Raw genomic sequence first — 19,281 nt, forward strand, 5'->3', positions numbered from 1 at the left:
TTTGGTGTCCTCAGCCAGGGGAATACAGTCTGCTTCCTTGCACAGCACCAGTCAAGAATTATAATTTCCATTTCAGAAATTAGGTAATTTCTGAGTAACGTAAGTGACACTCAGAAAGGCCTTGTGCAGTCACACACCTACAGTGGGCAAAAAGCAGACAGTGAGAGCCCTGACTGGCAGAACGCACAGCCTTGCAGGTCAGTGCAGCGAAAGTGCATGCCAGCGAGACAGAAGGACTGAAAGTGGACGTCCTCCCTTCCCACTCGGTATTCTTTCCATCAAGAGTCATGCAGAGAGACAACTTCCAGGGCAACCACTGACAGGCAGGTGTTAGACTAAGCTGGCAAACAAGGCCACATCCCTCCACGCAACTTTATGATGGGATGTTCTCTGCCTCAGGATCCAGAGATGATTTAGTTATTAGCTCAGAAAAAAAAGAGCTGAAGATAAAAACATTTCAGTTATGTAAAAAATCAAGAAGTGTTTCCAAGGGTTTCACCAATGTCACCCACACATTTCAAGGGCTGGCCTGAGGCTGCAACTTCCTCCACTGCTGGAGCTGCAACTCACCAAGAGATTGATATGCATCCTGAATGCCTATTTCCACTCCCAAAGACACAGTAAGATGGGACACTGTGGTCTGTTTTCCCCTCACAGCACAGACATACAGAATCAACACTTGAGCACTAATAAAGGATCCCCAAATAGTCATTTTCCACTTGGGTCTGCAGGTGCATGTGTGCTGAGTGCCCAGAGGAGGCATCTGTGCCCACGTGGGTAGCACTGGTCTCTCTCTGAGTTCTTGGAGGTGCCATCTGGGCATTCAGCTAGCAATTCTCTACCTGGGTAATGAACCTGGCAGCCCACACTCAGCTCATAAAGTAACTCCCCGGAAACACAAGGGACCTTCTCTACCTCATTCAAGAAGAAATCACGCAGCCCAAGAAGTAGAGGGCTAACTAAACAGCAGCATTCTCTTCTCCTGCCTGGTTCATACCCTACCATCCCCAATGGTACAACAACAACCCTTATTTAGTCCAGTTTTATTGATGCTCCTTTAAAATCTGAGGCTCTCTGCCAAATATGCTGACTCAAAATTCTGGTAAATTCCAAACAACTCTGAATTCAATGCCCAATACAATTTATGGCAAAAAGGAGGGTGGTGAGAATCTGGACTAGCAGAACACACCGTCTTGCAGGTCAGTGCTGCAGAAGTGAATGCAGGCTAGGTCCAGCAGTCGAGGGAAACGACCTGCTCATTCAGACAAGGGTAGAACCTAACAGAATTAGCGTGTGAATTATTGAGCATTTTGAGCTAATTTTTAAAGAAAGAGTAAGGCTGGGCACCCACAACACAGGAAATAAAGCAGGAGAGGTAGTAACTAATAGCCGCGGAAAACCATTTCAAACGAAGTGAAACCAGGCTTTAAGCCGGACAAATTTCAATCTGACGGGCGGTACCACCACTCACTACCACTGTGTCTCTCTAAACTCCAATTCTTCACCTGCAAAGTGAGGATAATAACAGTTCTCACTCAGGGCTGTTATGAGGATTGCGTGCTCTTGTCTGGCCTATGAAATATACCCACTGTTAAAAAGAGCATAAAGTATACTTTTCCAGCATCTTTCTTAAAGACCATGTAGTACTCTGCTGAATGGATGGACTTTAAAGTATTGACTGACTCCCACTTGTTGGGCTCTACTCTGTTTTAAATGTATTGATGTTTTCAACCACACTGAGATGAACGTCCTTGGACATAAGTCTTCAGGCACTTATATAATGATTTCCTTAAGAGAAATGTTGAGAACCAGAACTGTGGAACCAAAGCAGAGGTAGTGTTGCTCAGTCGCTAAGTCCTATCCAACTCTCTGTGACCCCATTTGTCTGCAGCAAGCAGGCCTCCCTGTCCATCACCAACTCCTGGAGTTCACTCAAACTCATGTCCATCGAGTCTGTGATGCCATCCAACCATCTCATTCTCTGTCGCCCCCTCCTCCTCCTGCCCTCAGTCTTTCCCAGCATCAGGGTCTTCTCCAGTGAGTCTTCCAAGAAGAGGGATAGATTACCGAAACCATTCTCCAGAAATCTTACACCACACCTTGCTCTCCAACTAGCACTACAGCCACTCCGAAATTATCTTTAACCGCTCTCAGTCCCTGGGATGCACCCGTTAACCCCTCTGGACACCCCGCGCTTCTTTCCGCTGCGTTTTCCGAGCCGCGCGGTGCCCAGGCCTCACCTTTCGGCAGCGGCGGTGGCCGCGGCGCTCATGGCGAAGTGGCGGATGGCGCTCTCCTCCACGTACTTCTGCTCCCACTTGGTCATGTCGGCCTCCAGCGCCAGGATGCGCTCCTCCTTCTCCCTCACGAGTTCCATGAGCGCCGGGGCATTGTACTCCGGCAGGCTGGCTGGCTGGCCGTTGCCGTGTTTCTGGAGAAGTGGAAGAAATAACACCTCAATGCTGAACCGGGCTGCAAAGGAGACCGCGCGTGGGCAGAGCTCCCCCGGGGAGCGCGCGCAGTTCACGCAGCTCCTGCAGCACGCCTTTGCCTCCTCTCCAGCACAGGTGACCCTAACGGGTGGATATCCACACCAGTCACCCCTATGTCCGGTTCCTCTAGCTCATTTAATTCTCCTGGGACTCTACCAAACGCACAATGTGATCCCAGTTTTGCAGACGGGAAAACTAAGCTGATGAGGGAGCTTGAACGCACTGTTCTATGGCTCTAAGGCCATTCTTAAGCAGGTTCAGGATTTAAACCAGAAGTCTGTCTGGCTACATCCAGCTTCACCTGTCAGGAAGTGCCTTTGTCCAAGGTCTCCCAGTTGACTTATCCCAAGAATAAGAACAAGGAAGAAGACTGGGCCTCTGGGTCTAGGGCATTTTCTCCAGAGTTCAAGGAAGTGATTCAGCTGTTTGCTTCCCCTGAGGCTGGGAGTCAGACCCCTAAGGCAGCGGTTCTAAACCTTTTGGCCTGGGGACTGGTTTCCTGGAAGACATCCACAGGCTGGGGGCGGGGCAGGGGGAAGATGATTTTGGGATGATTCAAGCACATTACATTTATTTATTGTGCACTTTATTTCTATTATTATTACATCAGTTCCACCTCAGATTATCAGGCATTAGATCCCAGTGGCTGGGGACCCCTGTCTTGAGGTCATGCTTGCCCAGCCTCACCACTGTCATCTGGGAAACAGAAATTAACACCTACCCCACGTGGAAGCCGGGTAATCAAATAGGACAACTATGAAAGCACTTAATAAACTTTAAAGGGCTAAACAAAGTGCTACCAGAAAACCTCTGATGCAAGTCAAGCTCATTTCCCAGACCCTTCTCTCCATCTGGGTCCATAAGACAGCTGCCTCTCAGTTTCTGTCCAAATCCCTTGTATTGCATCTCAGGTTGGTGACCTGCTTGGGTTAAGAGCTATTTAAGCAAATACATGTATTTCAACACTCAAGTGTTCAGAGATAGCACAACCTAATGGGTAAGTATGTTGGCCAGAAAAACATACACAGAGTCAGGCAGGCCAGCTTCTGCTGCCTGTTCAGCTAGTCACCAAATATTTACTAAGCATGCAGTCTGTACAGGGGGTACCACAAGGAACAGTGCAGAGAAAATCTTTGCCCTCAACATGTTCACCCGGTAGAAATGCCCTAATTAGCTCCTTGACCTTGAAATGGTCTCTCAGCTGCCCTGGACCTCATTTTGCTCTTCATGGATATTTCCCCTAGACTTCCCTGGTGGCACAGTGGATAGGAATCTGCCTGCCAATGCAGGGGACACGGGTTCAATCCCTGGTCCTGGGAGATTCCACATGGTGCGGAGCAACTAAGTCAGTGCACCACAATGATTGAGTGTGCTCTAGAGCCTGAGGGCCACAGCTACTGACCCCACGTGCTGCAGCTACTGAAGACCACGCGCCTAGAGCCTGTGCTCCGCAACAAGTGAAACAATCCCAATGAGAAGCCCATGCACCGCAACGAAGATTAGCACTCACTCATTGCAACTAGAGAAAGTCTGTGCACTGCAATGAAGATCCAGTGCAACCAAAGCAAAAATAAGTCAGTACATTTTTTAAAAAAGAATATTTCCCCTTCTCTCTTCTACCTCCTAAGACCACTTGAGCTCTGTTCAAGAAAGAGAAGATTGTGAATTCTAAAAATGTTAATTTCCCTTCCCTTTTTACCGTTAATCTATTTCACTTTCTCCCAACTTCTAATGATGCTTGAGTACTACACTTAGCCTCCCAAAGTAGAGGGAGATGACTTCTAAAACAAGAATCTGTTCGTGGAGAGCTGCTATTTCCTGCTGGTCCTAGCATCTTGACCTGTCTTCCTCTTCTTCCCTCTTCTCAGCCCAGCCACATTTGCCACTTTTTATTTCAGTGGCATTGGAAAAGTTGGAGTAATCTGGGCACCAAAGATGCGTGCCCTAGGCGATCAAACAACTCTGAAGGTAACAATGAGAAAAAACAGCAATGGCAGTTATCCTTCCTTCATCAGTTGCTAAGTGTCAATCACTGTAAGGATTTTGTGCAGATTCTCTTATTTGTAATTACAAGTATATGGTAAGGATAATTTATGTGCCCCATTTTAGAGACAAAGAAGTGAAGGCTGAGACAGATTACTTTTTCAATAGGAGAAGGCAGGAGTCAACACTGGTCAGCCTAACCTCAGAGTCCATGTTCTGAACTGATTTACGAGTCCATGCCACTCTGCTCACCTCCAGTCTAACCATCCTTCTGGAAGGTTCCAGGGCACCTTGCAGGGATAATGGAGCTCATCTGGGGCTCGGTGTTGTTAAAGGGCTGGGTGGAGAGGGTCAGCAGTGTCCTGGCGTGTGTCTAAAGTCAGAGCTCTTCTATGGGGTAGTTGATTCAAAAGTGCTGAGTTGTTCTCTCAGTGGTCCTTTCAGAATGACTCTCTATGGGGAAGGTGGGCAGTGTGACCTTACTGCTTTGTTAAAGAGAGAGATGACCGGGAGCTTTATTTCTTTTGTGTCACCTCAGCATGCCTTCTGACAGGGTCAGATAAATACTTGCGTGGCACTAGGGTGAAGGAGCAGGATGCAGCGTGGGCTGCGCACATCCCGGGCGGGCAGATGCGTGAGCGCCTCACAGTGAATGAGAAGGAAGCAGATCAGAATATGAGTTCCTTGGGTGACCCCGCACTCCAGAGTGGATGTGGTCATCCCTGCTGGGGGTCAACAGAACTGTGATGGCCACACTTATTCGCAGACTCCAGGCAGGAATCGGACCAGTCTATATAGTATCTGCCACATGGAACTATTAAAACCCCAAGGTGTTCTGGTGGATTTCTTTCTGACAACATTTTTGCCTTTTCTGGTTATAGAATAACGTATGTGAAGTGTTAGTTGGTAAGTCGTGTCCGACTCTTTGCGACCCCATGGACTGTAGCCTGCCAGGCTTCTCTGTCCATGGGATTCTCCAGGCAAGAATAGTAGAGTGGGTTGCCATTCCCTTCTCCAGGGGATCTTCCTGACCCAGGGATTGAACCTGGGCCTCCTGCACTGCAGGCAGATTCTTTACTGTCTGAGCCACTAGGGAGTATTCTCACTGGTAAAATGAGAAAACGACGCATTAAAGGAAAAAATTTTTAAAAATTTATCTTTTTAATGAGTAGGGAAAAGTAGGGACACCCTCAAGTGCCTTTCGTAACAGAGGAGAGAGATTAACACTCTCATTAAAAAACAACCAAAAAACCCTGTAATATTAATGTAAAGAAATGCTGGGCAGTTCTGTTTAAAGATTGTTTCCCCTTTCTCTGGTCTCGTGTCAGCCACACACAGCTGGGGTCTGCTATCCCCTCCAAAGACAAGTCCAAACTATAAGCCACATAATACTCGAAAAGTCCCAATTCTGAAACTTCCGTCCTCCCAGTGCATGCACGCAAAACTAAGTCGTTTCAGTTGTGTCCGACTCTTTGCAATCCACTGGACCCACCAGGCTCCTCTGTCCCTGGGATTCTCCAGGCAAGAATACTGGAGTGGTTTGCCATGCCCTCCTCCAAGGGATATTCCCAACCCAGGACGGAACCTGAGTCTCTAACATCTCCTGCATTGGCAGGTGGGTTCTTTACCACTAGCACCACCCGGGAAGCCCTCTGTCTTCCCCAGGTAGCCTAAATCTGGCAGCTGACTTTATGTGCAGCAGGAACATTGTGTTTGCTGGTCTAAGGAAAAAATTGATGTGAGCGTGCAAGGGTCTAAGTGTGCATATGGGAACGGGCCTCTGTGGCAATAGAGATATTTTCCAAATAATGCTAACTTCACATTTCTTCTGGATATATAACAAGGATAATGGAGTTGAGTCTGGTTTCTTTCTTTCCTCTTTCTTTTTTTTAAGAAAAAGACATCATGCAAAACTAAATGTTGTTGATAATGTACAGGAAGATATTCTTATACATTTCAGATAAGAAATTGATATATTTACTTTGTAGAGTGATTTGGCAATATCTAGTGATGTGTAGCATATGCATTCACTATCTAGAAATTCCATTTTTAGGTATATCCTCTTGGGAAACTCTCACATTCTTTAGCAAGGAGACATGTAAAAAGGCAGCTCATTAGAGTAGTCTATAACAGCAATACCACTGACAAAAATCCCGAGAGTAATCAGTGGGGGAGAGATGGTTGAGAATACATAGAGGAGCTGAAATGAAGAGTATAGTTTCACGGCACTCAAAATAGAAGATCCAGGGATAAGTAATTTAACTGTAGGGTGTGGGTGGCACATTAACTGGAAAGGAACATTCTTTTTTGCTCTAAGTACTGAGATGTGCCTATTCTGTCAGCCAGAAACTCGTAAATACTCACCAAGTGCCAGCACAGTACCAGAGAGCCTGGCACCAGAAAGCCTACCCTTCAGTTGGGAAGCTTAAGATCTCAATAACCGAGCAACAGAGGACAGCCAAAGGGTGGCCCTGAAATGCTGGGGAATGTGGCACAGGTTAGATAGATCGGAGACAGACTCACTTCTTCCTAAGAAGCCAAGTTGGTGGGGGCCTGGGTGGGCTCCTGAATTTTCCGGGCAATCTCGCCAACACCTCCATCTCCAGCCAAGTACACATGCGCAGAGGGTGCTGTGAGCGCTGCCACGAGAAAGGGCTGAACTGGCCTGAGCATATGCTTTCAAGCGTTTTCAAGTATTTCAACCATAACCACTATGCGCTGTCCGCTAGGTAATTCCATGGAGCCTTGTCTCGTGTTTCCCTGGTTCCAAACTTACAGCACACCCTTCACCAGCTGCACAGAGGACTTGCCCACAGTGCTGGCCGACGACATGCCAGGAGCATGCCCTGAGCAGCCTGCAAAGGAGTCTGGCCCAGCTGGCGGATGTCTCCCCTTGTCGAGGCCCACATGGACCCTGGGCTGGGTTGTTTTCATCTGAGTTTCATCATAGCTGCATTACAGGAACAGCTATTTCCAGGCGAAACAGGCAGCGGCAGAAGGACTGAGCACCTGTGGCCAGTACTAGCTTTTCAGGATAGTCCTGACTCCTTTCGTCCCTTACCTCTGAAAACTCACTGATGGTCATGTCCTCCTATTTCACCCCCATTCCAGGTCCCCCCCACCCCGACTCCCACCACATCTACCCACTTGAAGGCACTAAGAGCCATACAGGCTGGCCTTCCTGACTTTGACACCTGTCCCTCCAGCCCCTCCTCTGACACCACTGGAGGGCCCCTCCCTTGATCCTGCGGGGGCGAGGGTGCGGGGGCGGGGGCGACTTTCCCAACCTGAGCAAACACCCTCCACAAGCTGGCAGTTGCCTCCTGACCAGCCGGCTCCTTAGGCACGCTCCCCGGCTGTCCTGGACTCACCGCGTGTCTCACACCTCTCTCCTCTATGCACTGAACTCTATCTCTGATGCTTCCCGCAGAATGGCCAACAAGCTCATCCCTCCGAGTCCTACTCAAAGTCATCTTCTGTGAAGTCGTCTATACTTGCATTCCCCCATGCCCAGACCCCAGGGGTCACCGCTTTCTTTCTGTAAGGACCTCTGTCCCTCCAAGGGAGTGGACTGATTGCTCCAGTGGCTGGACCACCGAGCACGGACGCTCTCACTAGCCCTGAGCTCCCAGCACAGGGAGCAGCCCACCGGCAGCAGGCGCCCCGCTTCACGCATGCGCAGCGCCCCTCACCTGCTGGGTCCTCAGGGCGTCCAGCTCTCTCTCCAGCCAGGTGCGCAGCCTCCGCTCCATCTGCTCGCGCTTCTCACACGCCGACTGCAGCTGGGTCAGGGCCTGCTGCAGCTTCTCGACTTTCTCCACATATGCCTGCTTCTCTCGGAGCTGAGCAGAGTAAAAAGAAGCACGGAATTTAGTGATTCTCGAAGCTGGGGTGGAGGTGAGGGCGAGGGGATGAGAGAAGGTCAAAGTACCTGGAGATGCTGTCCTTTCCCCACCTAAGCCGTGCTGAAACAGAAAAGATTTAGGCCAAGGCCAGCAGTTACACCTAAAACGGCTGGGATGCTCTGAACTGAAGACCCTAAGAGGGCACCTGCTTTCTGTCATTTACACAGCTCTGGGCTCAACCCTTGGTTATTGCTTAGTAATTACAGCATGTACGAGCATTGGAAATGAGGTTAATAAAGAATTTTTAAGTGTCATGAGGAAATAATTATAATGTTAACTGAAAAATCTAGAATCAAAAGTTATATACAACATCATCACAACCAAGTCTATCATCAATGTATGAAAAAAGACTGAAAGGAAATGAAAGCATTGTGTTTACCTGTATAGCAGAATAATAATTTCTTGTCTCCTTTACTCTTTTCTGTATTTTTCAAATTTTCTATAAGTATCAATTACTATTGTAACAGAGCAATTGTGTCTGTATGTATATATGCATGTGTATCCATCTGTGTATGTGTGAATAAGTATAAACATTTCTTATTACAGATATTTGGAAGTAACTTTCTCCTAAAGATTTCAGAGCCCTTTACGGATGAATAGATGACAGCCCTGGAGAGAAGGAAGGGCCTAATGAACATGCAAACCACACAATAACTGAGGAGAGGCAGATTAAGGTAAAAATGATTTATGTAAATGTCATGTCAGGTATGGATTTAGAACCATCAATCAACAGCTTCCAATTCTTACCCTCAGAGTTTGTTTTCTCCCAATTAGGTGTCTGGTCCCTGTTCATAAATTCCAGGCACATTTCTAACTTGCTGGGGATTGGCTGGGGCCAAAAATCAGACTGAGGCATTTATCTGATCTGGTCCTGGGTGAGAAGACACCAGATGCTATTTCCTGTCACTCTGCACCTCAGTGTACAGACGCTTGGCAGGTGGTTCAGCTGCTGAGTTCAACCCGACTGCACTGGCAGGCTGGAACATGCGAGTGATTAAAGTACTTGCTCACTGCGAAGGTCGGTGTCTGACTTCAGCAGGCAGTCCTGCCGTGGCCCATGCCTGTGTCCTAGCCAAAGCCACTGCGATCAAGAAAGGAGAGGCTTCTGACCTTTTGCAGGGAGTGCAGACAGCAACAGCCTTTCCCACACCTGCTTTTGGGCTTAATTTTCCTCTGGTTTTTCCTTCACTGTGACTTTGGTTGCTTGAGGACCTACTGACTGCAGGTTCCTGTGCTAGAACAGCCTCATCTGATAGAATGTTTTGTGAGTACTGTTCATATACCACTTACCACGTCCTGGATTGTATACTGTTCTGACTGTGCAGCCCCTAAAATACTAATATAAGTGCCACAAGATCTGTCTCCCTGAGCAGAGTGCGCAGTATGTCCCCGAGGCTTGGGACAGTACCTGCCATTCGGTTCAGTAAATATTTGTTAAATGAATGAATTAATATTAACTCTCACTGCAGGATTCCTAAAGACATGGTTCTCTCTCATTCACCCTTGTAATAGCCCTAAGCCCAGCAAGGAGTATGTAATGATGAGGGTGATTAGTCATAACAGTAATTAATCACCCAACATTTTGCAAGCACAGCATGCCAAGCCTTGTGCTTATATGCAGTATCTCGTTTAATCTGCACAATGACAGTAAAGAAGGTAAACTCTTACTATCTCGATTTAACAGATGAGAAAACTGAAGGCTGAATAGGTTAGTGATTCACTCAAGGTTACGCAGCTGATTTACCCGTCCTGGGGTCAGGATTCTAACTCACGTGGTCTGCCTTTAGAATCCAAGCACTTAAGCATTGTGGAAAATTATGGTAAGCCCTCAGTGTGAGCCATCTGAACTGAGTTAACACCCTTCTTTAATAAGAACAAGGAGGGATACTGGAAGCTAGACACATGAGACATTTTGGAGAAGTTATGTACAATCAGTCAAGCAAAGATCTTATATAAATATAATGACAAGGGAAGATCCATAGTGGATTATAAAGAACCCACCTTCAAGGAGTTCACAAGTTTGGCTTTAGCAGAAATATTAAATAAAAAGGTTTAAAAATAATCATTTTTCCTCACTCCACACATGGAGATGGGCCCTTGAGAAATGATCTTAGTTATACTGATAATGAGTCCCAGCCTCCATTGCTCAAAGCGGACCTGTCCTTCAGGGGTTAAGCACTTTCTGTAGCAAATGTTTTCCTATTTAATGAGCTGCATGGTGGTGAAAGGGAATACTGTGGGGCTGTTGCCTGAGATACTCATGCTAGCATTAAAACTGTACGTGGGGACATCCCTGGTAGTCCAGTGGTTAAGATGCCACACTTCCACTGCAGGGGGTTGGGGAACTAAGATCCCACATGCCACATGGTGTGGCCAAAAAATAGGGGGAGAAAAAGAAAATTAAGTATAAGTTGCTAGAAAAAAATTGTACATAATACTTGTGGGGTTTAACGGACAGGTCTAATGGACGAAACCCTACTGACTTACATAGAATGGGAAAAAGTGGAAGCACTGACAGATATTATTTTCTTGGGCTCCAAAATCACTGCTGACTGCAGCCATGAAATGAAAAGATGCTTGCTTCTTGCAAGGAAAACTATGACAAACCTAGACAGTGTATTAAAAAAGCAGAGACATCACTTTGCCGACAAAGGTCCACATAGTCAAAGCTATGGTTTTTCCAGCAGTTATGTACAGATGTGAGAGTTGGATCATAAAGAAGGCCAAAGAAGTGATGCTTTCAAATTGTGATGCTGCAGAAGACTCTTGAGAGTCTCCTGGACTACAAGGAGATCAAACCAGTCAATCCTAAAGGAGAACAACGCTGACTGTTCACTGGAAGGACTGATGCTGAAGCTCCGGTATTTTGGCCACCTAATGGGAAAGAGCCGACTGCTAGGAAAGATTAAGGGCAGGAGGAGAAGGGGGCGGCAGAGGATGAGATGGTTAGATAGCGTCACCAACTCAGTGGACAGGAGTTTGAGCAAACTTCAGGAGATGGTGCGGAGAAGGCAATGGCAAGCCACTCCAGTACTCTTGCCCAGAAAATCCCATGGATGGAGGAGCCTGGTGGGCTGCAGTCCATGGGGTTGCAAAGAGTCGGACATGACTGAGCAACTGAAAAATAGCAACTCCTACTGACTTAACAATCTTTGCCTTTAACTGCTTCAGGCTTGAAGTTGGCTGAGACACTCGAGTCACTTGGCACCAGGAGATGTTTTTGGAAGGAAGAGTTCTTCATTTTCAACAAGAATAAAAGCACTTAGATTAATAACAATACTGCATCCTGTGTGTCAAGCACCGACTGGATTCTGGTGGAACGTATTTCAGTCATGTGTCTCTCTGACTTCCAGTTCCTGCTCTCCACAGCAGGTCTGTTCAACTCAGCCCCACCACACAGGGGCTTGTGCAGCCGGCTTCTCTATGCTGCGGTATCTACAACCTGGATCCTGGAACTGGGGCCTCAGGAGTGGTCGTTCTCCTTCCCTGGTCAGGCTTAAAGGAAAAGTGCTTCCCTGGTGGCTCAGATGGTAAAGAATCTGCCTGCAAAGCGAGAGGCCTGGGTTCGATCCCTGGATCGGGAAGATCCCCCTGGAGGAGGGTATGGCACTCCAGTATCCTTGCTTAGAGAATTTCATGGACAGAGGAGCCTGGTGGGCTACAGTCCTTGGTGTCGCAAAGAGTCAGTCACAACTAAGAGATGAATGCTTTTACTTTTTACTTGTCAAAACTTCACCTAAAGTCTTGATTTCATCAAAAAAGCACTAAACCCATAATGCTTGAGCAGCATCAATATTTCCTGGACTGGGGCGGGGGAGCAAGGATGTGGGCGGTGGTCATTGCTAACTGAGCCAACTTCTAAAAACTGGAGACAGGTTTGCTGAACACCACTCCTACCCCACCCAGTCAAAAGACTGGGCCTTTTTTATGCATGGGAGAACCCAAAGACACAACACTTGATCTGTTTTCTTAACTGAGTCTCTTTTCTACACAGGCACCAGTGGTTCCCAGTCCTTCCATTTATTTCCAGCCCCTGGACACCTGCCAGGCGGTGGGCGGCAGCCTGGGTTTATCGCTGAGACTGAGCTCTTTGCTGACGGTATTCACCACTGCCTCTCATCCTTTGCCTGACTCTGTGGTGGATAAGCTCTGTTTTTACTCATTTTTATTTGAGAGGTCGCCTGCATTGCTCCCCTGGAGTTTGCTCTGGTTAAAGTTGCTGGGTTAGGAAATGGACATGGAGGCCCTTGGGGCTCTGGGCTACCCCCTTGTGCCCCCCAATTCCCCCGAGGGCTCACCTCCTCTTCCAGCTTGATGACCCTGGCCTGGGCGTTGCTCAGAGCCTGGTCGAGGATCTCGATGTGTCTCCGGTGGTCCTCACTCGCGGTCCGCACTGCCGCCAACTCCATCTCTAACTTCTCCTTTTCCTTCAGGAATTCCTTGTCTAGAAGGGAGACAGGAACAAAACGAGCTCTATCAGAAAGCACTCCCCGTCTGGGCTCCCCGCCAGTCTACATCTGGCAAGGATTAGGAGTTGAAAAACATGCACAAAGTGGAGGGTGGAACTGCTGCTTCTGCTTCTTGTTCACAGGGGTGATGTGTAAGACAAAGATTTTCTTAAAAACCACTGTTAACTCTAGATACATTCCAGGTCACAGCTCCAGAGATGCACGGCACACACAGATCTAGTGAGCCCATATTCTCAGGGGTTCATTTCTACACAACATTTGCTTGAAGACTTCGAATTAACCTTGGGCCTACGATTTCCTTTTCGGCTCACAAGCTTTCCCACTTCTAATTTCCAAACCAGTGATGGAAAGGCAGGCGATACTAATGATACCACTAACACTCCCCATTCAATGAAAAATAAACCCTGGGCCAGGAGGTTCAGCTTTCGCTCTGAGGCCAGGCAGCAGAGGGGAGCTTCAAGCCAGGCCTCCAGTCTCTGGCTGGGTCCTCTTCCATGGAACCCAGCTTCACCTTTTCTCTTGGTTCTGTTCACGAGAGGAAAGATGGAGTGCTCTGGATGTGTGCAAACTGCCTTCCTCTCCTCCGCTGACACTGTAACTGAGGGTGATGACATCTCCCCGCACGTGGCACGCAATGGGCACCTCCCCCTTGCTGCTCCCACCTGGCCCTCCCGTAGCCTCGCCCAGCATTTGACAAGCAGGCAGGGCCCATGGCATCATGCGATCAGGATTTTTTAAGGAAAATATTGTCTCCTGTTACAAAGCAGTGCAGGCATACCTCAGAGATACTGTGGGTTCTACTCCAGACCACCATAATAAATTTTTTTTGGTTTCCCAGTGCATATAAAAGTTATGGGCTCCCCAGGTTGGTAAGGAACCTGCCTGACAATGAAGGAGACGTAAGAGACGCAGATTCGATCCCTGGGTCTGGTAGATCTTAGATTATATTGTAGTCTACTAAGCGTGAAATGGGCTTCCCAGTGGATAAAGAATCTGCCTGCAATGCAAGAGACACAGGTGACGCAGGTTCAATACCTGGATTGGGAAGATTCACCTAGAGATGGGCAGGGCAACACACTCCAGTATTCTTGCCTGGAGAATCCCATGGACAGAAGAGTCTGTTGGGCTAAAGTCCACAGGATCCCAAAGAGTGGGACACAACCGAAGCAACTGAGCACAGCACAAGCGTGCAGTAATAGCACTACGACTAAAAGACAATCTTCATACTTTAATTAGAATATACTTTATTGCTGAAAAAGGCCAAAACAAAATAGTACTGTCAAAGATCATTGGTCACATCACCATGACAAGTATGATGATAATGAAAAAGTCTGAGATACTGTGAGATTTACCAAAACATAACACAGGCACTGGAGTAGATACTTTTGGAAAAATGGCACCAAGAGACTTACTCAAAGGTTTGTAACTACAAACCTTTAATTTTGGGGTGGGGGGGACAACAAAACAAAGTGCAATAAAAATGAGACTTGCCTGAATATTTTATTTTTAAAGTAACCTAGAATATTTAGATATGTTGATTATAATACGGAGAAACTTGAATGGACTTCATGTGTAAAATTAAGGGACTGATTATATAAAGTATAGTAAACCCTACAATAGAATAAGATGCTGCCATTAAAACTAAATAAGAGAATATTAGTGATGAGGAAAAAAAATCTTCATTGTTGAAAAAAGGTGGTTACAAAACTCTGTGCATATACTCTTCCATATTTGTAGAAAACAGGGCACTGAACAGCAACAACAATAGTTAAAGTTGACTTCTCCATACATGGGATTTTTAAAAGTATCTTTGATATCAATTTCTCATTTAAATAAGATTCTTCTCTTTTAAGAAAAAAAAATGGTTTCTTCTCTGTAATCACCCTCCGTGTTTTTTCAGTCTTAACTTTACTGAGGCTTTCAATGGCTAAGTCAAAGATCTCTCTTGGTAAGTGTCACAAAGAACCTGAAAATATGTTGGTCATTTTCAAATATCTTTTGATATTGATTTCTAACATAATTCCACAGGGTTAAGAGAACAGACTCTGTATGATTTCAATATCTTTAGATCATCAAATTTCTGCACCTTGTTTTATGCCCCTGGATATGTTCCAATGTCTCCTGGTTTAGAGTCTATGGGAACTTGAATAGAATTTGTATCCTACTGCTGTGTGAAAAATATATAAATCTTAATTATGTTGAATTGTTTCATGGTGCTTTTCAGGTCCACTAATCCTACCTCTATATTTCATTCTATTACTTTTTGAGAGTTTGATACTGAAACTCCAACTAAAAATCTTAATTTATCTACTTAAAAAATAACTGTAACATGCAGTGGACCTATATGTAACCTTGTTCTGTATTTTTCAAGTCTCCTGTAAATGTGTTATCATACTTTTATAATTTAAAAAATAAAAAAGAGAGGGAAAAAAAAGAAACTGATTTCTCTGTGCCCACACCACTCAAGTGCCTCGTACTGGTTATCTAGTCCTCCTAGCAAACCAAACTGAAACAGTCAGAACCAAAGTCTGGAAGCTGTACAAGCTTGTGATAGTGGTTTCATTCATTCATGATTTCCTTGGATAGCCACTCATTCATTTAGCAGAGCTATCAAACATCAAGGACTGGTCTTACAGGCACTGAAGCAGTAGAAGGAATGCCGCTCATAAGGAGAAGGGAAAATGTGGTTCTGAATATAGGGCGAAGACATTTTAGGGCTGCTTATTGTTGTTCATCTGCTCTGTCATGTCCAACTCTTTGAGACCCCATGGACTACAACAGGTCAGGCCTCCGTGCCCATCACCAACTCCTGGAGCCTACTCAAACTCATGTCCATTGAGTCGGTGATGCCATCCAACCATCTCATCCTCTGCTGTCCCCTTCTCTTCCTGCCATCAATCTTTTCCAGCATCAGGGTCTTTTCCAATGAGTCAGTTCGTCGAATCAGGTGGCCAAAGTATTGGAGCTTCAACCTCAGCATCAGTCCTTCCAATGAACATTCAGGACTGATTTCCTTTAGGATTAACTGGTTTGATCTCCTTGTAAAGGGTCTCTCAAAAGTCTTCCCCAACACCACAGTTCAAAAGCATCAATCCTTCAGCTAATACTCAGTAAACAACTCACAATTTCAAAGCCAGGAGAAACCATAGGAAATATCACCATCCAGTTCTGCCCCCTTTGCTTAACACATGAGGAAAGGGAAGCCCGGGAGCGAAGGCACTTGCCCAGTGTGCCCGCCAGCTGGGGCAGAGCCAGGGACAAAGGCCGGTCTCCTGATGGCTGCCGTGATGTCCTTCCTGCCTGACTGCACTGCCCTTGCCCTGTGAGCTTATGTCAAGGGAATCAGCATGCAATGGAACAGCTTCGGACGGACAGAATGAACGAGCAGACTTGGAAAGAAAGTGCTGGCTGTGATGGCGAAAAATAATGGCAACTCTCAAAAGCAAAGTGAGGCCACCAATATCCTGACCCAGAAGAGAGCATTACTTTTGGGCTCTCATATCCCACTGCAACGACCAACTGCCTTCTCCCTTCTCCCTTTCGGTGGCATGAGATGCTACTTCTGAAACTTCCTTCCCAGTGCATGCAAGAGGCCTAAACAAATGGGCCATTCCATCCACAGCCCTGGGCAGACCAGAGCATTTCACGCCTTCTGTGCAAAATTACTGACATTTGAGCACTAGTTCTCTGGGTTTAGAGAGCATCTGAACAGGCATGGTGCCCACTGGCCTTGTCCAGGCTCTGGAGGGCACCCAGGGGTTAGTTTCTTGGCAGGCAGACCTGGAGATGAACCACTGGATTTCAGAGTTTCTGCTTGGTTATCAACCTAAGCTTAACAGTTTCTGTCTTTGTTGAGGGCAAAGACACCTCAGGTTTGACCAAAGGCAAAGTCTAGAAGCCACAACTAGAGTGTCTTGCAGTCTGCAAGTTGATCACAAACGTTGCCTTGTCACCATGACAACTATGACAACTCCTTGGATTTCTGGATTAATGAATATCCCTCCTGTCCCTCGACACAGCTTATACAATTATACACAGCAATACAATTCCAGCTTTTGCTGTTCCCTTGATTGGCAGGATCAAGCTGTGGATAGAGAATGGACTTCGGCATCTGAAAGAACTGGGTGCAAATCCCAGGTTCACCACTTTCCAGCTCTGAGGCCTTGGGCAAGGAATAACCTCTTTGAGTCTCAGCGCCTTCATCTATCAAATGGGAAAGATAAAAGCTACATCACAGAATTGTTGTGATGAGTCTGTTGACAAAGATGATGCAGATAAAGACTAAAAGGACCAAAACAGATAGATCTTTCTCTCTTTAGGTCATTATTGACTCCGTGAGCTAGACCATTGCCTGGCTCAGTAAGTGTTATTGAAAAAAAATGAATGAACGAATCTCTACTGGGTGCCAAGTTCATTGCCAACAGTACAAGAAATGGCAGCTCTCGTTAGCAGTCAGCATGTGGCCTCCTTGGGGGTCTCCTGACAGCCTTTGCTATGCAGCGGTCCAGTTCACCTCTGAAGCCACCACTCATCAGATGTCTGGTACTGACCTCGAAGGTCTCTGGCTCCCTTGTCTGCCCAGGCTCCCTGAATCTCACAGTTGGCGCATCAGGACAAAGATGTGGGTAACTGGGCGGAGACTGCATTAGCTCTGGAATTCCCGGGTTCAGACTCTCTGCCCTGAGTTTGATGACCTTAAACTTCAGGCTGAAGCAATGTTAGTGTCATTCACACTGGCTCAGAACTCCTTGTCCACTGACAGGAAGTAGTGCTCCCATTTTAAAAACAGTGTTCATGACAACTCGTGTTTGTGAATGGCTACTGTGTCCCAGGAATGGTGGCTTCCATTATTCCCTTTCGTTATGCCATTTATGATCTCTCCTTTCAACTTACTCTACGAGGGAGGCACTGTTATGATTCCCTTTTCCGGTGGGGGATAAGGAACGTGCCCACAGAGGTGATGCTCGTCAGTGGGAGAGCGAGAACCCTCACCACACCTCTGTAAAGCATGTTCACAGGCAAAGCGCCACATGCCTCCGCTGTACAAGCATGAGGGGTGAAGACCCCCAGAATGACAGCACGGGAGGTACGGGAGAGCACCATTGCTACTCAGCTCATCACGGCACAGGTTTAAGTATGTCATGGGTCATATCACCATCTCAATACACAGCGATTGACACTACACATGTATCTGTTTGCAAATGTTAATTATCTGCTATGTGGAGGATTCGGAGTACTGGACAAAAGCATGACCTTTTATTTTTAAAATTAACTTTAAATGGAGCATAGTTGTCTTACAGTTGTTTTTTTTTTTTTTAAACACTTTAAACTTTTTATGTTGTATTGGGGTATAGCCGATCGGCAATGTTGTAGTTTCAGACGAAGAGTGAAGGGACTCAGCATACATATACATGTATCCATTCTCCCCCAAATCCCACTCCCATCCAGGCTGCCGCATAACACTGAACAGAGTTCCATGTGCTATACAATAGGATTTTGCTGGTTATCCATTTTACATGTAGCAGTGTATACATGACCTTCCCAAAGTCTCTAACTATACCTTCCCCTCTGGCAAGCATAAGTTCGTTTTCTAAGTCTGTGAGTCTTTCTGTTTTGTAAATAAGCTTATTTGTATCATTTCTTTTTACATTCCACATATAAGAGATACCATATGATGTTTCTTTTTCTCTGATTTGCTTCACTCAGTATGACACTCTCTAGGTCCATCCCTGTTGCTGCAAGTGGCATTATTTCATTCCTTTCAATGGCTGAGTGATATTCCATTGTAAACAGGTACCATATCTTCTTTATCCAGTCCCCTGTCGATGGACATTTAGGTAAACAGTAAACAGTATGTTTACTGGTAAACAGTGCTGCAATGAACGCTGAGGTGCACATATCCTTTCGGATCATGTTTTTCTCCAGGTATAAAAGCATGACTCTAGTATCAAGTTTCCTGTACAGTTTTGTGACTCACAGTAAATGAACATCGTTGTGCCTCAGTTTCCTTGTCTTTAAGGTAAGGATCCTACTCACCTACTCACCAACAGTACCTATTTCAAAATGCACATATGCATATAGCAAATGTCAACTATGATATGCTATGGCTATTCTTCTTGTCCAAAAAGTGTGATAAACTCTCGGGCTACAAGGTGAGTAGGCCTGAGCACCCTGCTCTTAGTCAGGTGGGGAGAGAGGCAGGAACACAGGCAAAGGCCCTGGGACCAGCTGCTCTAAGAGATGCTGGCGCAGTTTCTATGATAACATAGGGAGGACCCCTGCCGCAGGCCCAGGGTAGGAGGAAGAGGAGGTGTCAAAGCAGTGAGCCTACATGGTGGGGTCACTGTGCCCCTTAATCCCCTGGAGACACAGGGACTAGGTATGTCAGGGCCATCTGAAAAAGTCATCTCTTGGGAGATGCCAAGGGTGAGT

The 19,281-nt window shown here is 46.4% G+C and overlaps 1 protein-coding gene across 9 annotated transcripts in view; it reads right to left on the reverse strand.

Annotated features, from left to right (window-relative positions):
• The window catches only part of AMOTL1 (angiomotin like 1), a 199,993-nt gene that overhangs the window by 20,709 nt on the left and 160,003 nt on the right, over positions 1-19,281 (reverse strand). For all 9 annotated transcript variants that reach the window (XM_055422933.2, XM_088842902.1, XM_055422929.2 and 6 more), the window contains 3 exons: positions 12,679-12,824; positions 8,168-8,317; positions 2,241-2,431 (listed from right to left, as the gene is read on the reverse strand). In XM_055422933.2, coding sequence (XP_055278908.1) covers positions 2,241-2,431; positions 8,168-8,317; positions 12,679-12,824 — 487 coding nt within the window. The remainder of the gene's footprint in view (positions 1-2,240; positions 2,432-8,167; positions 8,318-12,678; positions 12,825-19,281) is intronic.

This window comes from Moschus berezovskii, chromosome 14 (genome assembly GCF_049115385.1).
Source record: "Moschus berezovskii isolate FMDL1 chromosome 14, NW_MosBer_1.0, whole genome shotgun sequence".
Taxonomy (NCBI): Eukaryota; Metazoa; Chordata; class Mammalia; order Artiodactyla; family Moschidae; genus Moschus; species Moschus berezovskii.